Here is a 21,224-nt window from a genome sequence, read left to right on the forward strand (position 1 = left end):
TTCTGTGTTTCTCAATAGGGGTAGTATTCGGGAATACTGCCTCTATTTGAGTTATTTTCTGTGCTAGCCAGAATGGAATTTGTTCCCGTTTTGCGGGTGTTTTACCAAGACATGATTGTATGTTCTGTGGTGTAATTTTATTTGTGTTCCCCTGATGAGGGGTTAGCTGTGGAATATTAACAGCTGGTTGTACTGTTGCAGTCCACATTACATATTGGACTAACTGTCTGTGAATTTTAATTAGTAGTTTTAGCTGTGCTAAAAGTTCTTCTCTTGACATTTTTTCAATGTCCGGATGTGGTGTGTAGCTGGCTAGAACCGGCCACGTTGCTCCTGGTCTACCTAGTGGACAGAGCCTGGTGATGTGATCATTGTGTTTTAGGGCGCCTTTAAACCAGAGCAGGTGCTCTTGGTATTTTAATGGAATTTCAAATTCCTCGAAAGGAGCGTATTCTGGTGGTTCCTCTATTTTGTAATAGTGGAATTTGTGTGTTGTAGCGTTTGCCGCTGGAAAGTTTATTCATAAATAGAATACCTCTGTCTACCGATATTCGTGTGCCTCTATCACGAAAATGACTGTACCACCTCGTGAAGTCAGTCCGTTTTCTATAAGTTTTATAGTTATAGTTAGGTCTCGCCTGTCGATGCGCATGCGCATCGAGCAAGCGAGACTATGGGGGCTTATCCACTCTTTATCCAACTTGCAAGGAATCGCGGCGATTCCTTGCAGTGCCCGTGACTTTTAAGCTCAATGCGCATGCGCATTGAGCTTAAAAGCGCGTGCACATCAGTTCCCTCAGCCGCACTCCAGGCCCCCGCTCCGCCCCCTCCCCTGCCCGCCGTGTCGCATTTCTCCTCCCCCCTCCCCTTATCTGCCTTCCCTCCGTCTGTTCCCTCTCCCCGCTCCGCCCCCTCCCCTGCCCGCCGTGTCGTGCTTTACATTTCGCACATTCTCTCTGCCCGCAGTTTGCAGACATTGCCTCAAACCTCCTGGAAATTTGTTTTTTTTTAAAGTTCTGGACAGATTGGGTTGTTTTGATTCAGCCAATCCTTTCAAAGCTTTTCAAAATATAATAATGCATAACACCGCAGTAGCACAAGCGCTAAACGTTACACACGCTGGGGTCACTATATGTATAATTACACTTTCACTACTTGGTAAAAAGTAGAATTCCCCCTGGTTTAGTAAAAAAAGCTGCAATTCGACAAAATCTCACACCCGTGAATTAGTGCGCACACTGCACAGGCGTGACATCATTCTCTTTGGATACAGATTTCTAAACACTTTCTGTCTCTTTGGGGAACGGCCAACCCGATTAAAGTGGTCCTTATATAAATAAATAAATTCCTAATTTGGATTATACACTAAAGCGATTTCCAAAGGCGCAAAATGAGCTTAGCATACCTATAAATGTAAATATGCAGATTTTAAATAGCTGAACGCCAGCTTTGCGCTTATTTCGGACGTACACAAATCTGCTAAACTGGGTCCTTTGGTAGATAATTGTTCGATCTAAAGTAAACTGATGGACGATCACACACGATCCAGTGGGGAAGCTGGGATTGTCCTCGGATATCCCCGTCCCTAGAGTCACTGCTCAGCTAAATGCCCATCTCACGCTGGGCTCGTGTTTCTGGTGTCATTGCTGTGCGCTGACACATGTTTGCACATTGTTGGGGACTTGTGACGCATTATTTAAGAGGTGTCCCCGTACACCGCGAGTTTATCACCCTGCACGGCGGTTCACAGGGATGCTTCACACGCAACTCAGCATGAGGTTTAGCAAATCGCATGAAAAAAATCCGAAATAAAGTGCTTTCCTCCAAAATAAGCAACAACCGACAGACAGTTGTCTCGGTTAAAATCACTTATTTTTTTTAACATTGAGAAACAGTGGCCGAGCCCTGGCGTCCTCGGCATCAAAGACAGAAGAAAAGCGTAAAATTACCACAAATAACAAGAGCTTTTTAAAAATTCCATTATCGGCCATCTTTTGGACACAATAATAATGCCCTCCGCTATCCAAAAGATACTGCGAGGAGAGCCCATAGCCATTAAAGTGCGCCACTTAATTCATTTACTCTCTTTTGTAATTTAATGTATTTCTCGTGTTCTGTCTGCCTTACGAAGCGCTGCCGTTGTCGGAGACTGCTTCAAAGCGCTTCGGCTACTATAAGAATGAAAAATAACAGTCCGCGGTAACGTGTGGTGCAATAAGAGCACTTTGTTTAGGCAGCAAAAGCCAAGTGCCGTGTGGTGTATTATGTACACAAGGGTCATTTACTAACAGGTTCTATTCCTATGCTCGAAATTATTCTCATTCTTAGAAGCAATGGCAGACATCGGTATTAATAACATTTATGTCAAGAGTGAAGCCAAAGCGGCAGGACATCATGTCCAAGAGTAGGAATAGTGTGACCTCCTCCCTCCAGGTCGTTACAAACACCGTTCCCGGGGGTGGACTTGTGTGAGAGTATACTGCATTCTGGGTGTTGTAGTCTTGTTTTACCTCTATTGAACTAATTAGACCAGCACAGCTGAAATCAATGATTGGCATGCGAAACGTTAACGAACGAAGACAATGTCCGTAATGACTGAGTGTGGAGGTCACCTCAATAATGAAAGAGCAAGCAACACAAGCGGTCGTTCCAGGTAAACACAGTCTAGAGCACTACCAACAATAAAAACAATCTAGAAGTTGCTTTGGGCCACAAGGAAGCAGTCTGCGTTTAGGGCAGGACGACTGTTGTCAAAACTTTCAAGGGAGTATGTGCATCAATGGACAGACCCAACATGTAAACAATGTAGATGCTGGCATGGGTATCCCCATCAAAATATTGCCAATGTGCAAGCCATACAATCCGCGCCCAGTGATACCAGCATTATTTACAAAATTAAAAGCCATTGTTATTTGCAATATCAATACATCTAAGTCACGTAAAGACAACACACATTGCATTACAAATGCTATAGGTGTCACATTTGCGAAAGTTAAAACTATTGACATTGTAACTGACAAAGCTATTACTTTTGCTAGTTACAAAACCAACACATAAATAAAAAAAGTGTCATTTACAATACCAATTGCTCAAACTTTCCTAATGCGAGACCTATTGCATTTCCAATGCTTGTTTCTTATGTTGACCGTAATGAGAATAGCATTTCGGTCATTCTGTAGGAGACTCGTGTCCTCATCCATTAGTTGGGCTGCTAATTTAGCAGCATCCCTATCATCATCACTGTCTGGCATTTTACTGTCAGAAAGGTTTTTTGTTGCAGATCAGGTTTCAAGGAAACAAAGATTAGGTGCATAATATTTTGGAACACTGTATCCTTCAACGTTGACTAAACCAGAAACTCTACATATGAATCTCTTCCTACTAAGTTCCGGCGGATTTTAACCTTTCACCCACTCCAGACGTTTATTGGAGTATTTACGGGAGAAAGGGTCTGTGTGAAAAAGCACGACTGAGTTACTCTAACGTCTTGCGTTGGTTTTATCGCCTTACCAAATGTTGAGCGCCATGTAATGTAGTTCCTATTTTCCCTATAGGCCCTGCGCATTGGAATAACATAAACAGCAGTGTTGACGTAGAACTGTGGTCTTCTAGGTCTCTACTGACCATGTTAGACTTAATTTAGGTTTGCGCCAGCTAGCTCAGAGGTCACTGGAAACTTTCTTGACTGAATAGGAAGTGATCAGCTTCCCTGGCTCAGACAAGAAGGGATTCAGCTTCCGACAACCACATAAACATGACAACTTTGCTCCCCAGAATAAGAGTCAATCTCTAGAGTCGTGTGAAAACAATAGACCATTATTTCACTCAGTCAGACGTGCGTTCTTAGTTTCACCAGAGTGCAGAGAAGAGAGAGACGGGCGTTTTCAATAAAGGGTATGATTTATAGAACAGTCTTCCTTCTCATGCAAGAGAAATGGATTGCCACATTTGCAATACTTAATATAAAGTAAAGTACGTACAGTAAAAGGAGTATTATGAAATAATACTGTAAAATCATTGATATGGTTTCTTAGCCATAAGATAGTTAAAATGAATAAAATATATACAATATATACATTCATATATACATTGGCTAACGACCTCAACTGGTGCTTCTAACTACGCCTACCCCGGTGTACCTGACCTAAGCCTAATACGTGGGAGGGAGTAAGTAAGTAGCAGTTTAAGTTAAGTTGGTTTTGCCAAGAGTCTGATCCAAGAATTCTCTCTAAGGGTTTAGTCAGCACCGTACCTTTGGAATAGAATGTAGGAGGTCTGGTATCTCCCTCTCAGGACCCGATATCCCAGTCACCCGCAAGGGTAGGCTGGAAACGCCGGAGCTGGATTTTCTCGGCAGGAGAAAAGACAGCGTCTTTCTCAGCGCGTCAAAGAGTAGGGGCAGCGTCCGTGGGCTTCTAGCGTCTGCTGGGCTCTCTGCAAGGGGACAGCTGTTCTGCTTCAGAATTCACCACCGTGTATTTGCTTAAGGCAGCGTTGGCATATTTATACCTGAAAGGTGCTGGGTTTGACGTAAGTTTTGGACATAAGACATCAATAAAGATGTCACTAAGAACTGGTTGTTCTTACAGTGCTTGCAGGAGTTCTATTACAAATCAAAACAAAGCAAGCAGGGTTTCCCAGGTTGCAGTGGGTTTGGTGTGTCGAAAGAACTCTGTGTGCTCTCTAGGAATCTAAGGAAGTAGCTTCTGCTGTGTCATGGACTGCAGAGGTGATTTACTGAAAATATGGCTCTGATTATTATGCCATTATAGGGATATGTATTGATTATAGCCGTATAGGGGCATAAGGTCACAATATTGATCGGGTTCCTAGATAAAACACATCAGCATCACTCACCTTCACCACAGCATCACTCGCCTTCACCACAGCATCACTCACCTTCACAACAGCATCACTCACCTTCACCACAGCATCACTCACCTTCACCACAGCATCACTCACCTTCACCACAGCATCACTCACCTTCACCACAGCATCACTCACCTTCACCACAGCATCACTCACCTTCACCACAGCATCACTCACCTTCACAACAGCATTACTCAGCACCACCACAGCATCACTTAAGTACACCACATCATCACTAAATGCTACCACAGCATCACTCACCTTCACCACAGCATCACTCACCTTCACCACCGCATCACTCAGCACCACCACCGCATCACTCAGCACCACCACAGCATCACTCAGGGACACACCAATATTATTGAGCTCCACCACAGCATCACTCAGCACCACCACAGCGTCACTCAGCACCACCACCACAGCATCACTCCTGTCCACAACAGCATCACTCTTTAAAAATACACATATTCATCCTATATCATTTGTCCGTCATATGAACATCTAGTCATGGACACCACTCTCCTGGATTACGGAGAGCCCAAATGATGACTAGGGCGGTACCGAGTAGAAAACCGATGGGTACTTTTTTCCTAACTCAAGAAATGTAGTGTTTTCGTTTACACATTTACACTACCACTTTTCTTTAGTCACCTTGTGCTGCGCCGCATGGTTGTAGACACGTAGGGACCACCGTTTCTTGTTTGACCCCCAGACACTCTTTGTTGTTGTGAAATATATAGGTCCATCTGTGTACTGGGGTCTGACACATAACAATTTTTAAACTAGGGATAGAAGCACCTAGAGTGTACAGCATTAGATGGCTGGTACTTAAATATTAAAGCCACAATATGGCTTTGGGTATGCTCACGAATAATTTCCCGTTTTAGAGCAGGTCCTCAGCACTATGCACCCTTCTGCCCTAGTGCCGCTGAGGGTGCTTTGAGAGTGCATCCTTGACCCTGGGGGAACCCTTGTTCTAACACCAGAAACTCACCCCTGAAGACCGTTTACTTACCTGCAAAACGATAATCTTATTTTTCTCCATAGGATTGCATTGACTGTTTTGCTCTGAAAAACGTCTGTGTGGAGGGTGTTTTGTGTGGTAACCTAATAAACTGTATCTGAAAGAGACATGTTAGTGACAGATTCCTTACCTTAGAATATCCCCTGGCATCCGACTGGATGCGAAAAGTTTTGCTAGCAGTACCCCTGCTTGTCAGTAGGTGGTGTTGTGCGGCTCCGTGTCCGTCGCTGACGTATATGCGCCGAGATGAAGTCACGGGAACTACTTAGGCACCACCCATGTGCGCTGACGTCAGTTCTTTATTTTTTCGCGCAGATCCGGTTCGAGCAACTACCCTTGTAACTTTTTTACTATCTTTTTCTGGACTTTTTGTGTATTGTTGGTCTTCTCTGGTATGTAGTGATGCCTGGTTTTAAGACATGTGGGGCCTGCCATTGGAATATGTCGGTGGCGGACCCTCACGATGTCGGTCTCTACTGCCTGGAGTGCAACCACGACTCCCAGTCCTTTCTGGACTGTCTGGCCATGTCCCCGAAAGGCCTCGAGGGAGCGGCGCCAGAAGTTGCTTTAAGTTCGGCACTCGTACCAGCACAGCTCGTCGTCCAGGGGCCATTCTCGTGAACGCCCGCGGGGCCACCATCACCACTTCTCTGGCTCCAAGTCTTCACCCTCAGATTCGAGTAAGAGATGACACAGATGCAAGAGATTCTTGCTGCCATGGACCGCCTGTTTAGGCCTCGGGCTCCCGCCGGTGCTCCGTCAGGCCCCGCAGTCCCGTGTCAGGATCCTGCTAGGCCGTCGACTCCACGGCGGCTCCGGCGCTGCAGAATCCTGTGCCGTTGGCTCCGGCGCCAAGAGATCCTACCCTGCGGTGCCGCAGTGGATGCCGTTGGTTCCGCCGCTGCCCCAGTTCCCGGACAGTTTTGTCCCCGCCTGAGATCCGAATTGGGACATGGCGCCAGTTGTACCCCGGCCGGCGCCGTTCCCAGCACCGTTCCCGACGCCGTGTGTTCCTCCCCTGGTCCCTGCCCAGCCACACACGGCGGAGGCTGAGGACAACTGGAAGGGGTCTGAGGACCCTCTTGCTCGTCAGTGCGACTCCGAGCAGGATTGGGCGGACGACTTAGAAGAGGCCGGCGGCCTCGACTTCTCCTCAGACCCGGGCTTTGCCTCTTCCCGTCCACTATGGAGGAAGGTGCCTCGTATACGGTGGTGCTCCGTCGGGCAGCTGAGGTCCTGAACCTTGATCTCCTAATGGTGGCCCTGAAAACAAATCTCCTCACTGAAGTGCTCCAGTCGGCGTCCACTTCATCGGAGCCACTGCTGCAGTTTAATGATGCTCTCACTGATGTCTTGTTGGGCACTTGGTCGCGGCTGGCCACAGGGGAGCCTGTGGATAAGAACGTCGCCAGGCGTCATCGCCCGGCGCCGGGTGATCCTGCCTTTCTGACCACTCATCCTACGCCTGAAAGCCTGGTCATTCAAGCTTTGACGTCCCAGAGTGCCTTTCCCACGGCTCCACCGGATAAGGACTCTAATACGCTGGAGCAGTTCGGCAAGCGGTTGTTCTCGTCGCCCAGCTTGGGACTGCGTTCGGTGAACACTGCATGTCTATTGGGCCGCTATTCCCACGCGGTGTGGGATACCATTGCTGAGGTGTGGCCTCAGTGCCCTGAAGAGGTCCAGGCTGTGCTGTCCCAGGCTGTGGCCCAGGGTAAGGACGCGGCTAAATTCGCCATTCGTTGTGGCTTAGATACCGTGGACTCCCTCGGTAGGGCGATTTCCACTACTGTGGCACTTCGTCGCCTTGCCTGGTTGAGGTCTAACGGGTTCTCCCCGAATGTTCAGAGCTCGCTCATGGACATGCCCTTCGTTGGCACTCGCCTGTTTGGTGATAAGGTCAACAGTGCGCTGGAGCGTTTTAAAGACTCTTGAGCTACGGACAAGTCTTTTCCGCCACGCGCCCTGCAACGTCTACTTTTCAGTCCTTTCGTGGCTAGGGAAGAGGCGCCTCTGCCCGCTCGCTCAGTCAAAAGCCAGCGCAGAATCAAACTCAGCTGGCCATGGGTGTGGAGGCCTCCGTGGTGGCTCCGGGGGCCGACGTGAGGGTCAGTCCATCTCCGCCCCTGCGACATCTGCCTCAAAGCCTTCCTAGTCTGAGCTTCGGGACGCACCTCACGCCAGTGGGTGGCAGGATTAGTCATCACCTTCCCCATTGACGTTCTGCCACTTCCGACAGGTGGGTGCTGCAACTCGTCCAGAGGGGTTAATCCCTTTCCTTCGAGTCTACGCCCCCCGGCCACGCCACCTCTGTTCCACCGCATGTCGGGGGATCACTTTGTTCTTCTCCAGCAGGAAGTCATGGCCCTCTTGGCCAAGGGGGCCATCAAGCATGTTCGTGGGCCAGAAGTAGGGCGTGGTTGTTATTCCCATTACTTTCTGGTCCCCAAAAAGGAGAAGGGGGCTTGCACCCCATCGTGGACCTCGGCTCTTGGCTGGCCTCGACCCTGGAGACCAGATGGTAGCGTTGGACGTGCAGGACGCGTATTTTCACATCCCCATCCTGCCGGCCCACCGGCGTTACCTGCGGTTCACTGTAGGCCAGGAGCATTTTCAATTTGCTGTGCTCCCTTTTCGGCCTTACCAGCGCCCCTCGGGTGTTCACGAAAATGATGGCCTCAGAAGTTGTCACCCACCTCCAGGCTACGGCCGACCTCCTGCATTTGCTGGGGTTTTCCATCTATGTGTCGAATTCGCACCAGAGTCCTTCTCAGAAGTTCCCCTTCATCGGAGCGGTTCTGTATTCGACGCGGTTTCGGTTTTATCCTCCCAAGCAGAGTGGCATGTTACTCGTTGGCTAAGAAGGAGCCTCCTGTGGGGCTGCGTGCCCATTGCACCAGGGCAACTGCAGCAACTAATGCCTTGGGACGCGGCGTTCCCTTGCTGGACATTTGTCTGGCAGCTACGTGGGCCACGCTGCACACGTTTACCAAGCATTACTGCCTTGACAGTCAAGTCCGGAGAGGTGGCTTCTTTGGCCATTCTGTTCTCCCTGAGTTTCTGGTGTAATCTTGTTCGGAGACCCATTACCTAGGTTTGTATTGCTGGGGTATTTATTCTAAGGTAAGTGTCTCTTTCGGATGCTCAAGTTACTACTCGTGTAACGGTATATCTGTATGAGACACTAGTTAGTGGTAGATTCCTTACCGCACCACCCATCCTCCCCGTTCCGTGAACTGATTACTAGGGTTAAGGACATCCCTTTGGGAGCCCTAGTTTCATGGCACCAGTGGTCAGTTTCTTGCAGGGCTCTGCGTTCCTGGCGCGGAAAGTCGTGTACAGAACTGATGTCCGCTCGCATGGGTGGCACCTAAGTAGTCTCTGCACGACACCACCTACTGACGCGCAGGGGGACAAGCTAGCAAAACTTTCCGGATCCAGTCTGAAGCCTGGGGATATTCTAATATAAGGAATCTATCACAAACTAATGTCTCTTACAGATATATCGTTACACAAGTAGTTACTTGGGCGTTTTGAGAAAAACTGTTTGACATACCTTTTGATTTAGGAAATGACCCAGTGTCATATCTAGGAATATCACACTGAGTAAGAAAAGTAATCTGAAAAGTAATCATACAGTACCTGCAAAGTAACTGAAGAGCAATCTCAACTGTTTATAAATAATTGACCTACCTGTATATAATATAAGTACATACAACTTCATTCAACTGTATTGTTTTTGCAAAGTATTATTTCACTTACCTGCACCAGGCCTGGCTTGATTCTAGAAATAAAGAACCACTAAATAATATTTTTTATAAAAAACACATTGGATCTGAGTTCAGTCTTTGAGTGTGTGACGTCATTTCTTACCTGAGTGTGCACAATAAATGCTTAACACTACCCTCTGATAAAGCCTTACTGCTGGCCCACACTACCACAAATAGAGAGTAATGTATTCTCTTCTTTAGCCCCTGCCTATCTTTGGGGATCCACTATACTCTGTGCACACTATACCTTACTTTGGTATAGTATATACAGAGCCAGCTTCCTACAATGGGCTTTCCTCACATCGCTGGCCCCCCTGTCACCCCCCTCCATCCCAGGGGGCAGTAGCACAAGTCAAAGCAGGCAGCAGCCCCCACAACACGGTAGCCCTTTCAGCAGCTCACGGCAGTCAAAAGCTGGAACCACGGCAGAGACTTCAATCCGGACCCATCCGTCTTGTTGGAGCCACCAAAGGGCAGTGTGCTATGATCCAAAGTCAGTGCTGTGCCGCACTCGCCCCTGCGCTGCCCCCAAGCGTCCATACATTACAAATTTTTCTTCCGCCCGGCAGAGCCTCCTCAAAAGGCAGCCTTCTTGCAGGGGGCAGTCCGTAAGTTGAATCGGGTGGTAGCCCCCGCAACATGGCAGGCAAGTCAGCAGCTCAAGGCAGCCGCCATGCTGTAACCATGGCCGAGACCTCAATCCGGCCCCAGCCATCATGTTGGAGCCATCAAAGGGCAGCTTAATATGATCCAAATTCGCTGCTGTGCTGCACTCGCCTTGATGCCGCCCCAAAGCGTCAATCAACTGAATATTTTTATTCCAGGCGGGCTAACACCCCCAGCTTACCAACCATTACACCTAAGTCCAGACAGTTCAAACTTAGGTTCAACTTATACTTATACGAGAAAAGGCACATTTTAAGGCTTGCTGAGAGATCATGGAAAGCCTCTCCATCAGGCTCTCAACTCAAGCTCCTGTAGGCAGTAAAAAGCTCTTAAAAAACACATCCAAAAGTTAAAAATCAGAATACTTCAGGTCGCAACTAGACAACAAATTACTTGCCATCCTAAAGGACACTCTGTAGACAAGGAAACGCTAGCTATTGGTGATGAGTTCTCCGCCCATTTTATCTAGACTCTCAGTGTTTGATCAGGCTTGACCAGCCCAGTCCCCTCTCGGTGCAGCATTGGGTCGGCTCTCTTCGTACAGGATATACACAATTGTATCTGAAAATGTCCTCACCTGAAGCTATCAAAACACTCAATTGCACTTTGTTGAAAACCCAACAGTGGCTGACCTGCAATCACCTCATGCTCAACACCTTAAAAACTGTAATCCTTTTGATCGCCCCCCCTCCCAATAGAAGATTGGATCAAACCACTCACAGCCTTCAAAAGCCTTTACTTGATTCTTAAAGCCTTCGGCATCCTATATGGTGGTTCTTGGATTTCTATACACTTTGTCTCTTTAACACTTTACATGGTTAGTCCCTCCTTCAGGCACATTCCTTTTTGAAACCAACAGTGCAGTCGCTGGTAATCACTTGCTTCACAGCTACACTGAATTCTGATGGGTACAACTCCAGATATTTTTGTTGCTCTCCTTGTCTGCATGTTTTCTTGTAGCTTCGTGCAAATGGTCTCCTCTTGTTGTCTGAATCTTGGTTGTTTCTTGACCACATTTGCTGCATTCTGGTATAGTATAAACAGTAACCGAGTTTTCTGCATTTTAGGAATGCAGGGAAGGAGACAAAAGACAGCCTCGCAAGCTCTGTACTGGACAAGATTCCTTTCCTACACAACTGTGAGGACGAGGATAGTGATGAGGATGACGACCTGCACAGTCCACGACCGCAGCTCAAGGAGCATAGAGTGAAGGCAAGATTACATGGAAGTTGTTGAAAGTTTATTTGGCATGTCTTATCTGATGGAAGACCTCTCCAAGACCACCCATACAACTTCACATTGGCCTCTTCCTTTCATCCATTAGCTTGTGGCTTCTTCATTGAAAGGTGTCTTGATTTCTGGGTCTGCAAGCCGTGTCCGCCTTTTGAATTTGGCCTGCACCTCTACATCCCTGATTGCTTGTTTCACAGATAAATCATTGTTTACTCTGTTACCATCTGGATTGAGGAAGTTTAGTTACAGGGGCGTCAATACTGTTCTTTGGGTCTTTTCTTACTTATCAACCCTCAACCTCCTTTACCTCTTTTGGTACAAAATCCTAGAGTTATGTGTTAGGCTGATTATTTCAATAAAACAATTGATTTCAGTGTGGTTTTCATTTTAATCCCTCCCCTAGATATCTGCTGAGCCATTGATGCCAGAGGAGGATGAAGATTCAGAAGATGCGCTGAACGAGTTTGATTTTCTCGGTTCTGGTGAAGATGGAGAAGGAACCAGTGAAAACAGACATACAGGAGATATCAACGAAATTGGTGATTTAAGAGGTCTGCCACTTGATTGAAATGTGATGGTTAGAAGCAATTAAACTAAAGAAGTGGACTAACAAAGGGTAGTAGTAAAATATTAGGGGTGTTCTGATGGATATTTTAACGTTCAGATTGCTCACCTCCTGAACTTCCTTCCAGTACCAGTTTGGATGTGGAAAAACCAGAAATAGATGGTGTGTGGCGCTACAGTTCCAGCATGACTCCTGACTACTAGGATGTTAAGTTACTGATCCATAAATGTTGCTCTGACGTGCTTTGCTCTTAGAGAAAATGTCTCTTACAAACAGTGTAGGATCTCATGAATGTTGTTTCTCCATTGTCAGGGATCCTTTTCTGAACCCTATGGCATCTACATCTAGAGTTTCTGTCCTGCTTATACCTTCAGGTTTACTTCTGTTTGTGGCTTCTTTCATTTATGGGCTATCAAAGACCAGGTGAGAATTTATGTCTAGCGGCTGCGATGAGCAGCTGAATTAACAGCTCTTCAGATCTTGATTTAAGGGCAGCCTTAATTCCTGAAAAAGTGTTCCTGCACCAAGTTTAAGATGTTTTGAACATAGGACTTTTCTATCTCTCAACATTGCTCCTGGTTGCAGTTCCCCAACTTGAACCTCAACATCTTCTTTATAACAGTATTCTACTTTTGAGGACGTGATCCTGTCATCAGCTGTGATTTTTCTACATAATCCTTCCAGCTTGCTCTATTATTGGATTTTCCAGCTGTTGGTGCTGACCTTGCTGTAGTGTTGACGTTAATGGCTAGGTCCAATCCTCCACCAGCTCCGTCTAGTGTGTCCACAAGCACTGAGGCGCCTGCGGGACATTCGACCATGCCTTTGCGGGCAGCCTCTACCCTGATGCTGGTTGACCCCTGTTGATTATCCTGATTTCGTCCCTACGTCAGCTGTTCCTCTACTGCTGGCAAAGGCCTTGGTGATTATGTTGAAATCAGTACTGATGCCATCATTATCCACTGTGCTAGGTTTCGCTTCATTTTTGGAGTTGTCTAGGAAAGGAATTGTTTGAACTGCTTCCTGCATGCTTTTTTAAAGCTTTTATTAAGGGATTTTATGTGCAGAAGTTCAATAGTATGCCAGACATCTTTTATTCTGAATCAGATTGTGATGGATACTCCTGTTTTGCAGCATAAATCCTTTTCTGGATTAACATGCTGTGCATTATTCCGCCATCTGGTAGTTCCGTCCAGAATTGTCTGTTTCCGTTTTAGGTCGAGCCTAGCAGCGCGCATGTGCTGCTTTGTGTGGCATGCTGTCTGGTCGGGGTGCTTAGGCCAAGCCCACCACTTTCCATTCGTTCTGTGTTGTGCCTTTCTCAATTCCTTTCTTCTTATTCGCAAGACATTGCTCTTTGGCCCGCCTTTGGGTGTGTTTTTACTTTGTGGCGACAAGCTATTTTATATGTCTCATTACACACTGATGAGTTTTTCGTTTGTTGCACCCTTTTGTTTCCATTGAATTTATCTGGTGCCTTGAACACAACCTGAACATTGCCGCAATATATTTTTCAAGGCTTTAATGGTTGCTGCTTGCACAGCACAAGCATGGGAGGTGTGCAAGGGAAAACTGGCCAGCTTTGCCGGTGCACACTGGTCGACCTCTGGCGCTGCTCTCTGCAGGAAAGCCAGAAAAGTGTTCTGGAAGCTTGGCCTGTCGAACAGTGTCCTCCCCCCTCTGATGTCATTCCTGGCTCCAGATGAAAGCGGCAAGATGCAGGGGCCTTCGGGAACTACAGGCATGCAAAGGAGCAATTATTTACCTTGTCTTATTGCAACCAGATTTGGTACTTTCCTCTACCCTATCTGCTTCTCTGCCTTTTCATGTACAAATACAAGGTTTATCTTTTTATCGAAGGTCACTAGTATCCAACTCTCTACATAGTAATGGTTTCTTCTGGCATTATCAGTCCCACTGCTTTCTCAGATCTCGATGTCTCATGAAAGAGAAAACAGTACTTGATGAATCGATGGGAAAGAAACAGTTGTTCTACATTTGCAAAATCTGCAAATGGAAACATCCTTTTGGCAGAAGATAACTGGCTTTGAAAATGTTTCTTGATCTTATGCCCAATATAAGAATATGGCCTCTTTTTCTTCTGTGTTTAAACCTGAGATGTAAAATGCAAGCCTGGATTCATGATATCCACATAATTAAAAAACATTCGCAGAATTTAAGTGGCACTCTGGTACTAGTTTATAGTTCTGGTAAACCTCTTGTCCTAAATAAGACACCAGTTAACTAATTTGGGATTTTCTCAAGACTTGAAAAAAGATATACAGTCTGAGATATACCTCTCTGACAAATGCACCTTAATATTTTTTTAGTCCCTTGGTCCTTCTTTTTTTTTTTTTAAACTTTGTTTATTCAAATTGCAGGATTATCACATTACAGTGGCATATGAAATCAAACATTCTTTGCAATCTTATAAAGTCAGGAGCTTACACTGTATAGTAGAGCTTGTAGGATGTGTTTTTTCCATTTTAACAGATGAACAAAACTAATAGAGGTAAAACTCAGTACCTTTTAAAAAACATATCGACCTGTATAAGCATTCATATGCGGTATTGTCAGTCAACATTTGCACCACAGCAGGGTATGTGATGTTAATGCAGTACAGTGAGGAGGGACACAGAATTACATTTCTAGGCATAGGTGTAAACATAGAACATAGATTAGCGGGTAGTGAATTTGAGATGAATCGAACTTCAGTCAGGTGTAGACACATAATGCTATATTACAGCTATCAATCAGAGCTCTACAGGTCAACCTGACGCACCAGCACATTATCATTTCCCCCAATGTCGTCCGCAGGCGTCTCGGGAGTAGTCTGTTCAGAATTGGGGGTGTGTGTTCTATCCCGCACCCACTGTAGGAATGGTTCCCAGATAAATTTTGGACGGTAAGCAGTGGGCATAAGTTCCCAATAAAGATCTAGTTGCGTATGGCCGTATGTCACGTCAGCTACCCATGCAGCAAACGCCGGCAAAGTCCTGCGCCCCCATCTCACAGCCACCTGGCGTCTTGCATACAGAAGCAATAAGGCGTGGAGTTTGCGGTTCTTCGGTTCAGTGTCAATTACACAGCCCAACAGTCCAAGGCGTGGGGAAGTCCCTTGGTCCTTCTTAAACCTACTTATGATTGCGATAATTTTGATTTCACATCAGCGTCCAGTATTTTATTTCTTAGCTTAGTGCACTTGCCCCTTCACTGTCTCCTCACCTGCCCCATCACTCACTCCCCTCACCCCCCTTTCCCTACAGTCCACTTCCTATGGCATAGGTAAGCCACCCCTCTAGCTGGGTGCAATATACCAATGGTGAGGGTACAGGTGCATGAGCCCTGACCCCTGACCCCTTCAGTGTCTTAAGTTCATTCTTAGACATTGTAAGTGCAGTAAAGCCATAAAGAGTATATGGTCTGGGGGTTTGTCAATACAAACTCCACAGCACCATAATGGCTTTACTTCAATCAGGAAAGTTTGATATCAAACTTCTCAGCACATTAAACCCACACTGATGCCAGTGTGGGATTTAATGCAAAATGCACTCAGAGGGCATCTTAGAGATGTCCCCTGAAAAACGACCTAACTACAGTATCCTGGTTGCCACCCCCAGACATGTTACTGGACCCTTGAGTCGAGAGCCTCCAGGTCTTGAAAGAAAGCTCATCTTGGGCAGAGGTGCCAAGCCTCTTCCCCCAGAATGGTCAGGGTCCATGAAGTGGAAGCTTCAAAGACTTGCCGTCTTTGTGAGCTGACCCAGCCGTTTGTTGCTCCCAGCAACTGGCGCACACTGGTTCTGACCCCCACTTCGGGCAGGAGAATCGCTGGGAAAACCAAGATAGGAGGAGACGTGTGCCCACCTTCGCCAACCCTATCCCTCAGGTGGGAGAGCCAAGGCAAAGCACAGCTCTCAGTCCCCACCATCTTGATGTTGGGGGGAGGGGGGACCCAGCCAACCAGGGTGAGACTTATGCTCTCCTCCCATTGTACGTGGCAATAGTTTGTGCATGTGATGACATACATGGCAGGAGATAAGAGTCGGCATAGAATTTCTTCTGAGCGCCTATTATTCATAGCACAATCACTTAAGGGCGTACTGAACTTCTATTTGTTCACAAAAGTTTTCCATTTCAAGACTCAATAGTAGTGGTACATTTGTAGTTTCAGTCCCTTGAAATAAAGCTGTAAGAGAGGTGTTGCAGTATGATAACATTTAAATCCTTTAAGTCATAGTGCCCTCTCCACTTATTCCTCCTGATAACCCTTCTATAGTCCTAAGGTTGTTTTGATTATTGTCAAACCCTTTTCCTCTCATCCCCTCTTGTAAACAAATAGGTAAACAAAGTATATTTTGGCACAGTTGTAAATAAATAACAAGCATTGGCACAGACAATAGGTCTCGCCTTTGGGACCTTATAAGTGTTTAGCCATGCAACTGTTGATGTTGTTGCACCACGGATATTGTGCTGCATAACTAAATACTTATAAGGTCAAAAAAGCGAGACCTATTGGCTATGCCAATGCTTGTTACTCTTGTCTCCACCATATGGACGTCTAGTGTGAGCGAGGTGCGGTGGAGGGGTTTAAGAATCTTGCTGCTGTCACACGGACTTCTAAATTCAGGATGATTTCATCTTGAGATTTACCATGGGTGTTCGACTAGAATTGAATTGAAAGCATTGAAAAGCAATTTGTATTGCGCTACTAAAACTCGAAGGTGTCAAGGCGCCTACCAAAAACAGATCAAAAAAGAACAGGGCACAACTATAGGTATATACTAGCGTGTTATAAATGTGGTGTTCTGGTTGCATGCTAGTGGTTAGATCTCATGAGCTGGGGAGTGTCTACTGGCCTGCTAGTTCAGCTGCTGGGGTGCTGGATTCCAGCTGTCATCTCAGTGTGTTTTTTCATGTTACAATACTGATCAATGTGGTCTTCACTACAGTTGTTGGAGGACTACGGTATTTGTGACCAATTTAAGGCACATTTAGGATGTAAACACTGCTTTTACTTGTTACATTGGTATATACTAGTGTCTCTTGCACCCCCTTTTTTTTCTTCCCCTGATTATACGGTTTCCTCACCAGTATGTTGATTCAGTAACGTGCTATAGAAGTTATGTAATTTATTTGCATAGTGCCTTGACTAATCTAGTCGAGACAGTCATTTTTCTCTGATTTCCAAGAATATTATATTTATCATGAAAAGCCAGATTATCTGCCCACAAATCATTTACTGCCAATACTCTGTGCAGCTGTGGTGTTTAAACTTTCTCATACGAGACCTGAAGCCAAGAGGAATGGAAAGTGGTCCTTTTGTAAACTTTAAGAGGTGATCAAACTATAGAGCCCAAGTGTGAAATTCCAGTCTAGGTAATGTGGTCTTTCACAATGAATTAGCGAGTCAAATAACCCAGATACTGACTAAGAGGATCAATGTACCAGAACCTAGATCTAGGAAACGCTTTCCAAAGAAAAAAGGTTAGTGAAGTCTCTTGCACCGCTACCCTGAACCTATACACGTAAAAAAATACATTTAAAAAAAGGTAGCCAATATGAGGAACATTATAGATACCCAACATGATAGACATATGGCAACAAGTTGTGTTTTATAGAAAGTGAAGTACAATGGGAATTCCAAGGTGGGAAACAATGAAACTAGAAAACTTACAATATTGTCTTGGCTCTCTATAGGTACAGCGTGTAGCAAGCTGCAGTATGCTTATAACGGAATGGGCCATTAACTTGCAGACTTTAGTATGTATACATGCTACACAACTGCATCCAAAACCTACTACATCCAATAGTAATGAGAGCTAACTTATTCCATACAAGAGAAAAAAAAGCTGTGTATTGTAATGATTCTACAAAATATAAAATATATACAACAGGAAAGCAGGTGGAGTCATCAGTGTAAGGAATGTATGCACTGCTAGAGATGGTGAAATTATTCTGTAGGGCCTTCACAGCTAGTCCCACCCAGTGATGTACCTGAAGGACTGCAAGTCTGACTTTCCTAGTAAAAGGTCTGGCAGGAGCGTGTGCTACCATAGCTTAAAAGCAGCACTGAGGTCTAGAGCCCATGGAGCGACGAAGCGTCTACCACCTAAAGGGTATGGAATGGGAGTGAGCAGGGGCACCATCTTTTTGTAAGATTAAAAACAGATGTCGCCAAAGCTTGCTCCTTCAAGGGAAATGCCAAACGTGCACGCGTTGCAATTGAAAGCAATGCAAAGCGTGCACGTTTTTAAGCAAAAAAGCTGATTGATTCCAAGAGGTCCCCTCCTATGCAGCGCGTGCGCACCCTGCATAGGTGAGACCTAAAAAATAGGCCACTACTAATCACATATTTCCAACTAACAAATAAGTATGGACAGGCCTTATGCTTTGTGCAGCATAATGCAGCACATTTTGTAATAGTATTACTTGATTATTTAGTCAGGTCAAAAACTAAAATTAAGGAAGCCTTATATTAAATGTGTTAATGCTTAAAAAACACCTTTAAGTACAGTTAGGTACATGTCCTTAGAAATCTCATATACAGTCCCAAAGGCAAGACCTATTGGCTGTGCTAATGCTTTTTTCCCCTGTGGTGCGCTGTGGACCACCATTTGGTGCTAGGCCCATCCCTTGTTTGACATCAGACGGCACCCTAAAGTTCCTGTGTGTGGTAGCCATCTTCAGATTTTTTTAAGTCTCGCCTAGTGACGCAGCTCATGCTTTGCTCGCTTGGTGAGATTTATTGTCGTTTTTTATTCCAAAGGGGACAGGAGATATGCACGCGTATAGACAGGAGATGTGCAAGTGCACGGACAGGAGATGTGCACGCGTTCGGCTCTCGACGTTTCAGTACAACGCGCGCATGGCGCACTTTCACTTTTCCTCCCTTCCCCCGTCGGGCCCCTCCTTTTTCCATTGTGTGTCAGTGCTGCCTTCCCGCCACCTGCTCCTGCAGCACCACAGCCGACATCCACAGGCACCTCTCTCCGTTGCCAGGATCTCTCATCTCGGCTTCCCTCGGTAGCTGAACTCCCTCTCACACCCTCCCTTCTTGCCCCGCCCTCTGTTTATCCCTTCTCACACTTCTCAGTGCCCTGCCCCCTCCTTTTACTGCGCCTGATAAAGCAGTGTTCTCCCTTTCTGATACACTGACCCCCCATTACGGCCTTGAAGTCACCCCTCAAAAGGAAGAGTCACTCGCTTCTCGGAATTCAGACCTCCCAAACCCCGTTTTCCTCCTTCCTCTCTTGCCCATTGTTTGCTAAGGAGTCCACTCATAGGTCATGCCCTCTTTACGCTACTTTTCTATCCTTTCTGTACAACCTAGTGCTCCCTCTCTCTTACCTTCCAGTTAGCCCCTGCCCCCAAAGCCAGCCATCTCCTCTCTTCCCCTTGCTAACTCTCTCAGTTAAACCTCTGTTTCACAACCTTACTCGTGTTCCTTTTACATCTCCCTATTTTGTTTTTGGTGTCCACCTTCTCTCATCTTGTGTTTCATTTTTCATTTCTCTTTCTTTTTCCCCTTTTATTTTCCCCTATTCAAACCGAGTCTATAATTTAATTCCCCCTCTATTTTCTATCTAGTTCCTCGTCCACTGTGTGTCTGTGTCTCTTACTTAAGTCATTCTTTCTTTTAATTACCTCTTGTCTCCATTTATTAATGTCATGCTTGCATTATCTTTTTTGCATTTTTTCCTGTATCCTCTCTCACACTTAGTCCAACCTGTTTTCCGTATCGCTTATCTCTCCTTCTCTTTCTCCATTCTTTCTCTGTCCTTTCTTGCTTTCCAATTTCTTGATCTTATTTCTCCCTTATCAGATCTCCGTTCTTTCAGACAACTGCCCTTGCTCTTTACTTTGGATGTTTTAGGGTGTAATTACCTTCAATGTCTTTTAACTATAAATTCTTTTGTTTCTTTTATTTATTTCAGGACCATGTCCCGATTTTCAGCTTGGAAAGTATTCTTACGCTATTTTTTCTTACCCTGTATGAATCTTCTCTCTACCTTCGTTTTACTCTCTCCTTTCACATTTTTGTTTTCGGTTGCACCCAACATCCCCAGAGGACTGGCATAGGGTCACCAGACAGCCTCCTGTGACTGCTCCATCAAGACACAGTGAACTATTGAGAGTCCATAATGAACAATAGTCACATTAACGGCGAGTTGCCCTAGAGTGGTGACCTTGGCAAGCAGACAAGCAGACATAATCTTTGAAACAGTAAAAACAAGCATTTGCAATGCAGCAGGTCTCGCATTTATGTGAGTTTCAGCTATTAGCATTGTAAATTGGCCTTTAATTTATCTTTTGGTTTTTGAAACATAAATAAAACGCATTGTTATTTGCAATGCCAGGAGCTTAAACTTGCGGAAATGCGAGACCTATTGCATTGCAAATGGTTGTTCTGCCAATGGGTCTGGAAGCAAGGGGAGACACTATGAAGTTTTAGACGAAATCTGCCCAAAGATCTCGGCATTTGAGGGGAAAAAATCCCTATTCATTGATTAAGACACCGAAGAAGGAGAGAGACCTCCGGACACCTTTCCCTTTCTGGGTATTCTGATGGTGCAACTAAGACACAAATGGGCCGAAACAAGGCATGGTAGGGGCCATGGAAAATACCTCTTTCAAATTTTGTGTTAATTCCCAAAACAAATTTGCACAATGTGATCCACATGACGTCTGTTACCTCTGCCTGCCAAGGGATCACAAGGATAAGGACTGCGAGACCTGTGCTCTATTCTTGTCGAAAACTCTCAAGGCCCATCGAAAGCAGAGGGAGGATCATCACACAGCCATGCTCGTCGGTCAGAAACAACAGGTATCGCTGAGGGACTTGGGCATCTCTAGCTACGATGATGATCAGGCAAGATCCTCGAACAGGAGGCCTACTCCAAAAAAGACGGCGAAGGACGTAGAGAAGAAAATGGAAAATGTAACAAAACCACCTCACCCCTCGGAGAGTAAAGTCCTCGAATGCACAAAGGGCAGCTAAGGCTTCAAAGAAGACGATGACGAATGGGCTGAAAGAACCGAACCCCATGGATCCCATTCCATGGATACCACCGGGGGGGAACACGTCAAAATCAAT

At 45.7% G+C, this 21,224-nt stretch overlaps 1 protein-coding gene across 2 annotated transcripts in view; it reads left to right on the top strand.

Moving 5' to 3' along the window:
* The window catches only part of STRN4 (striatin 4), a 336,971-nt gene that overhangs the window by 108,516 nt on the left and 207,231 nt on the right, over nucleotides 1-21,224 (top strand). For both annotated transcript variants that reach the window (XM_086938400.1, XM_086938401.1), the window contains exons 6-7: nucleotides 11,397-11,541; nucleotides 11,966-12,113. In XM_086938400.1, the coding sequence (XP_086794526.1) occupies nucleotides 11,397-11,541; nucleotides 11,966-12,113 (293 nt within the window). The remainder of the gene's footprint in view (nucleotides 1-11,396; nucleotides 11,542-11,965; nucleotides 12,114-21,224) is intronic.

This window comes from Lissotriton vulgaris, chromosome 9, assembly GCF_964263255.1.
Source record: "Lissotriton vulgaris chromosome 9, aLisVul1.2, whole genome shotgun sequence".
Lineage (NCBI taxonomy): Eukaryota > Metazoa > Chordata > Amphibia > Caudata > Salamandridae > Lissotriton > Lissotriton vulgaris.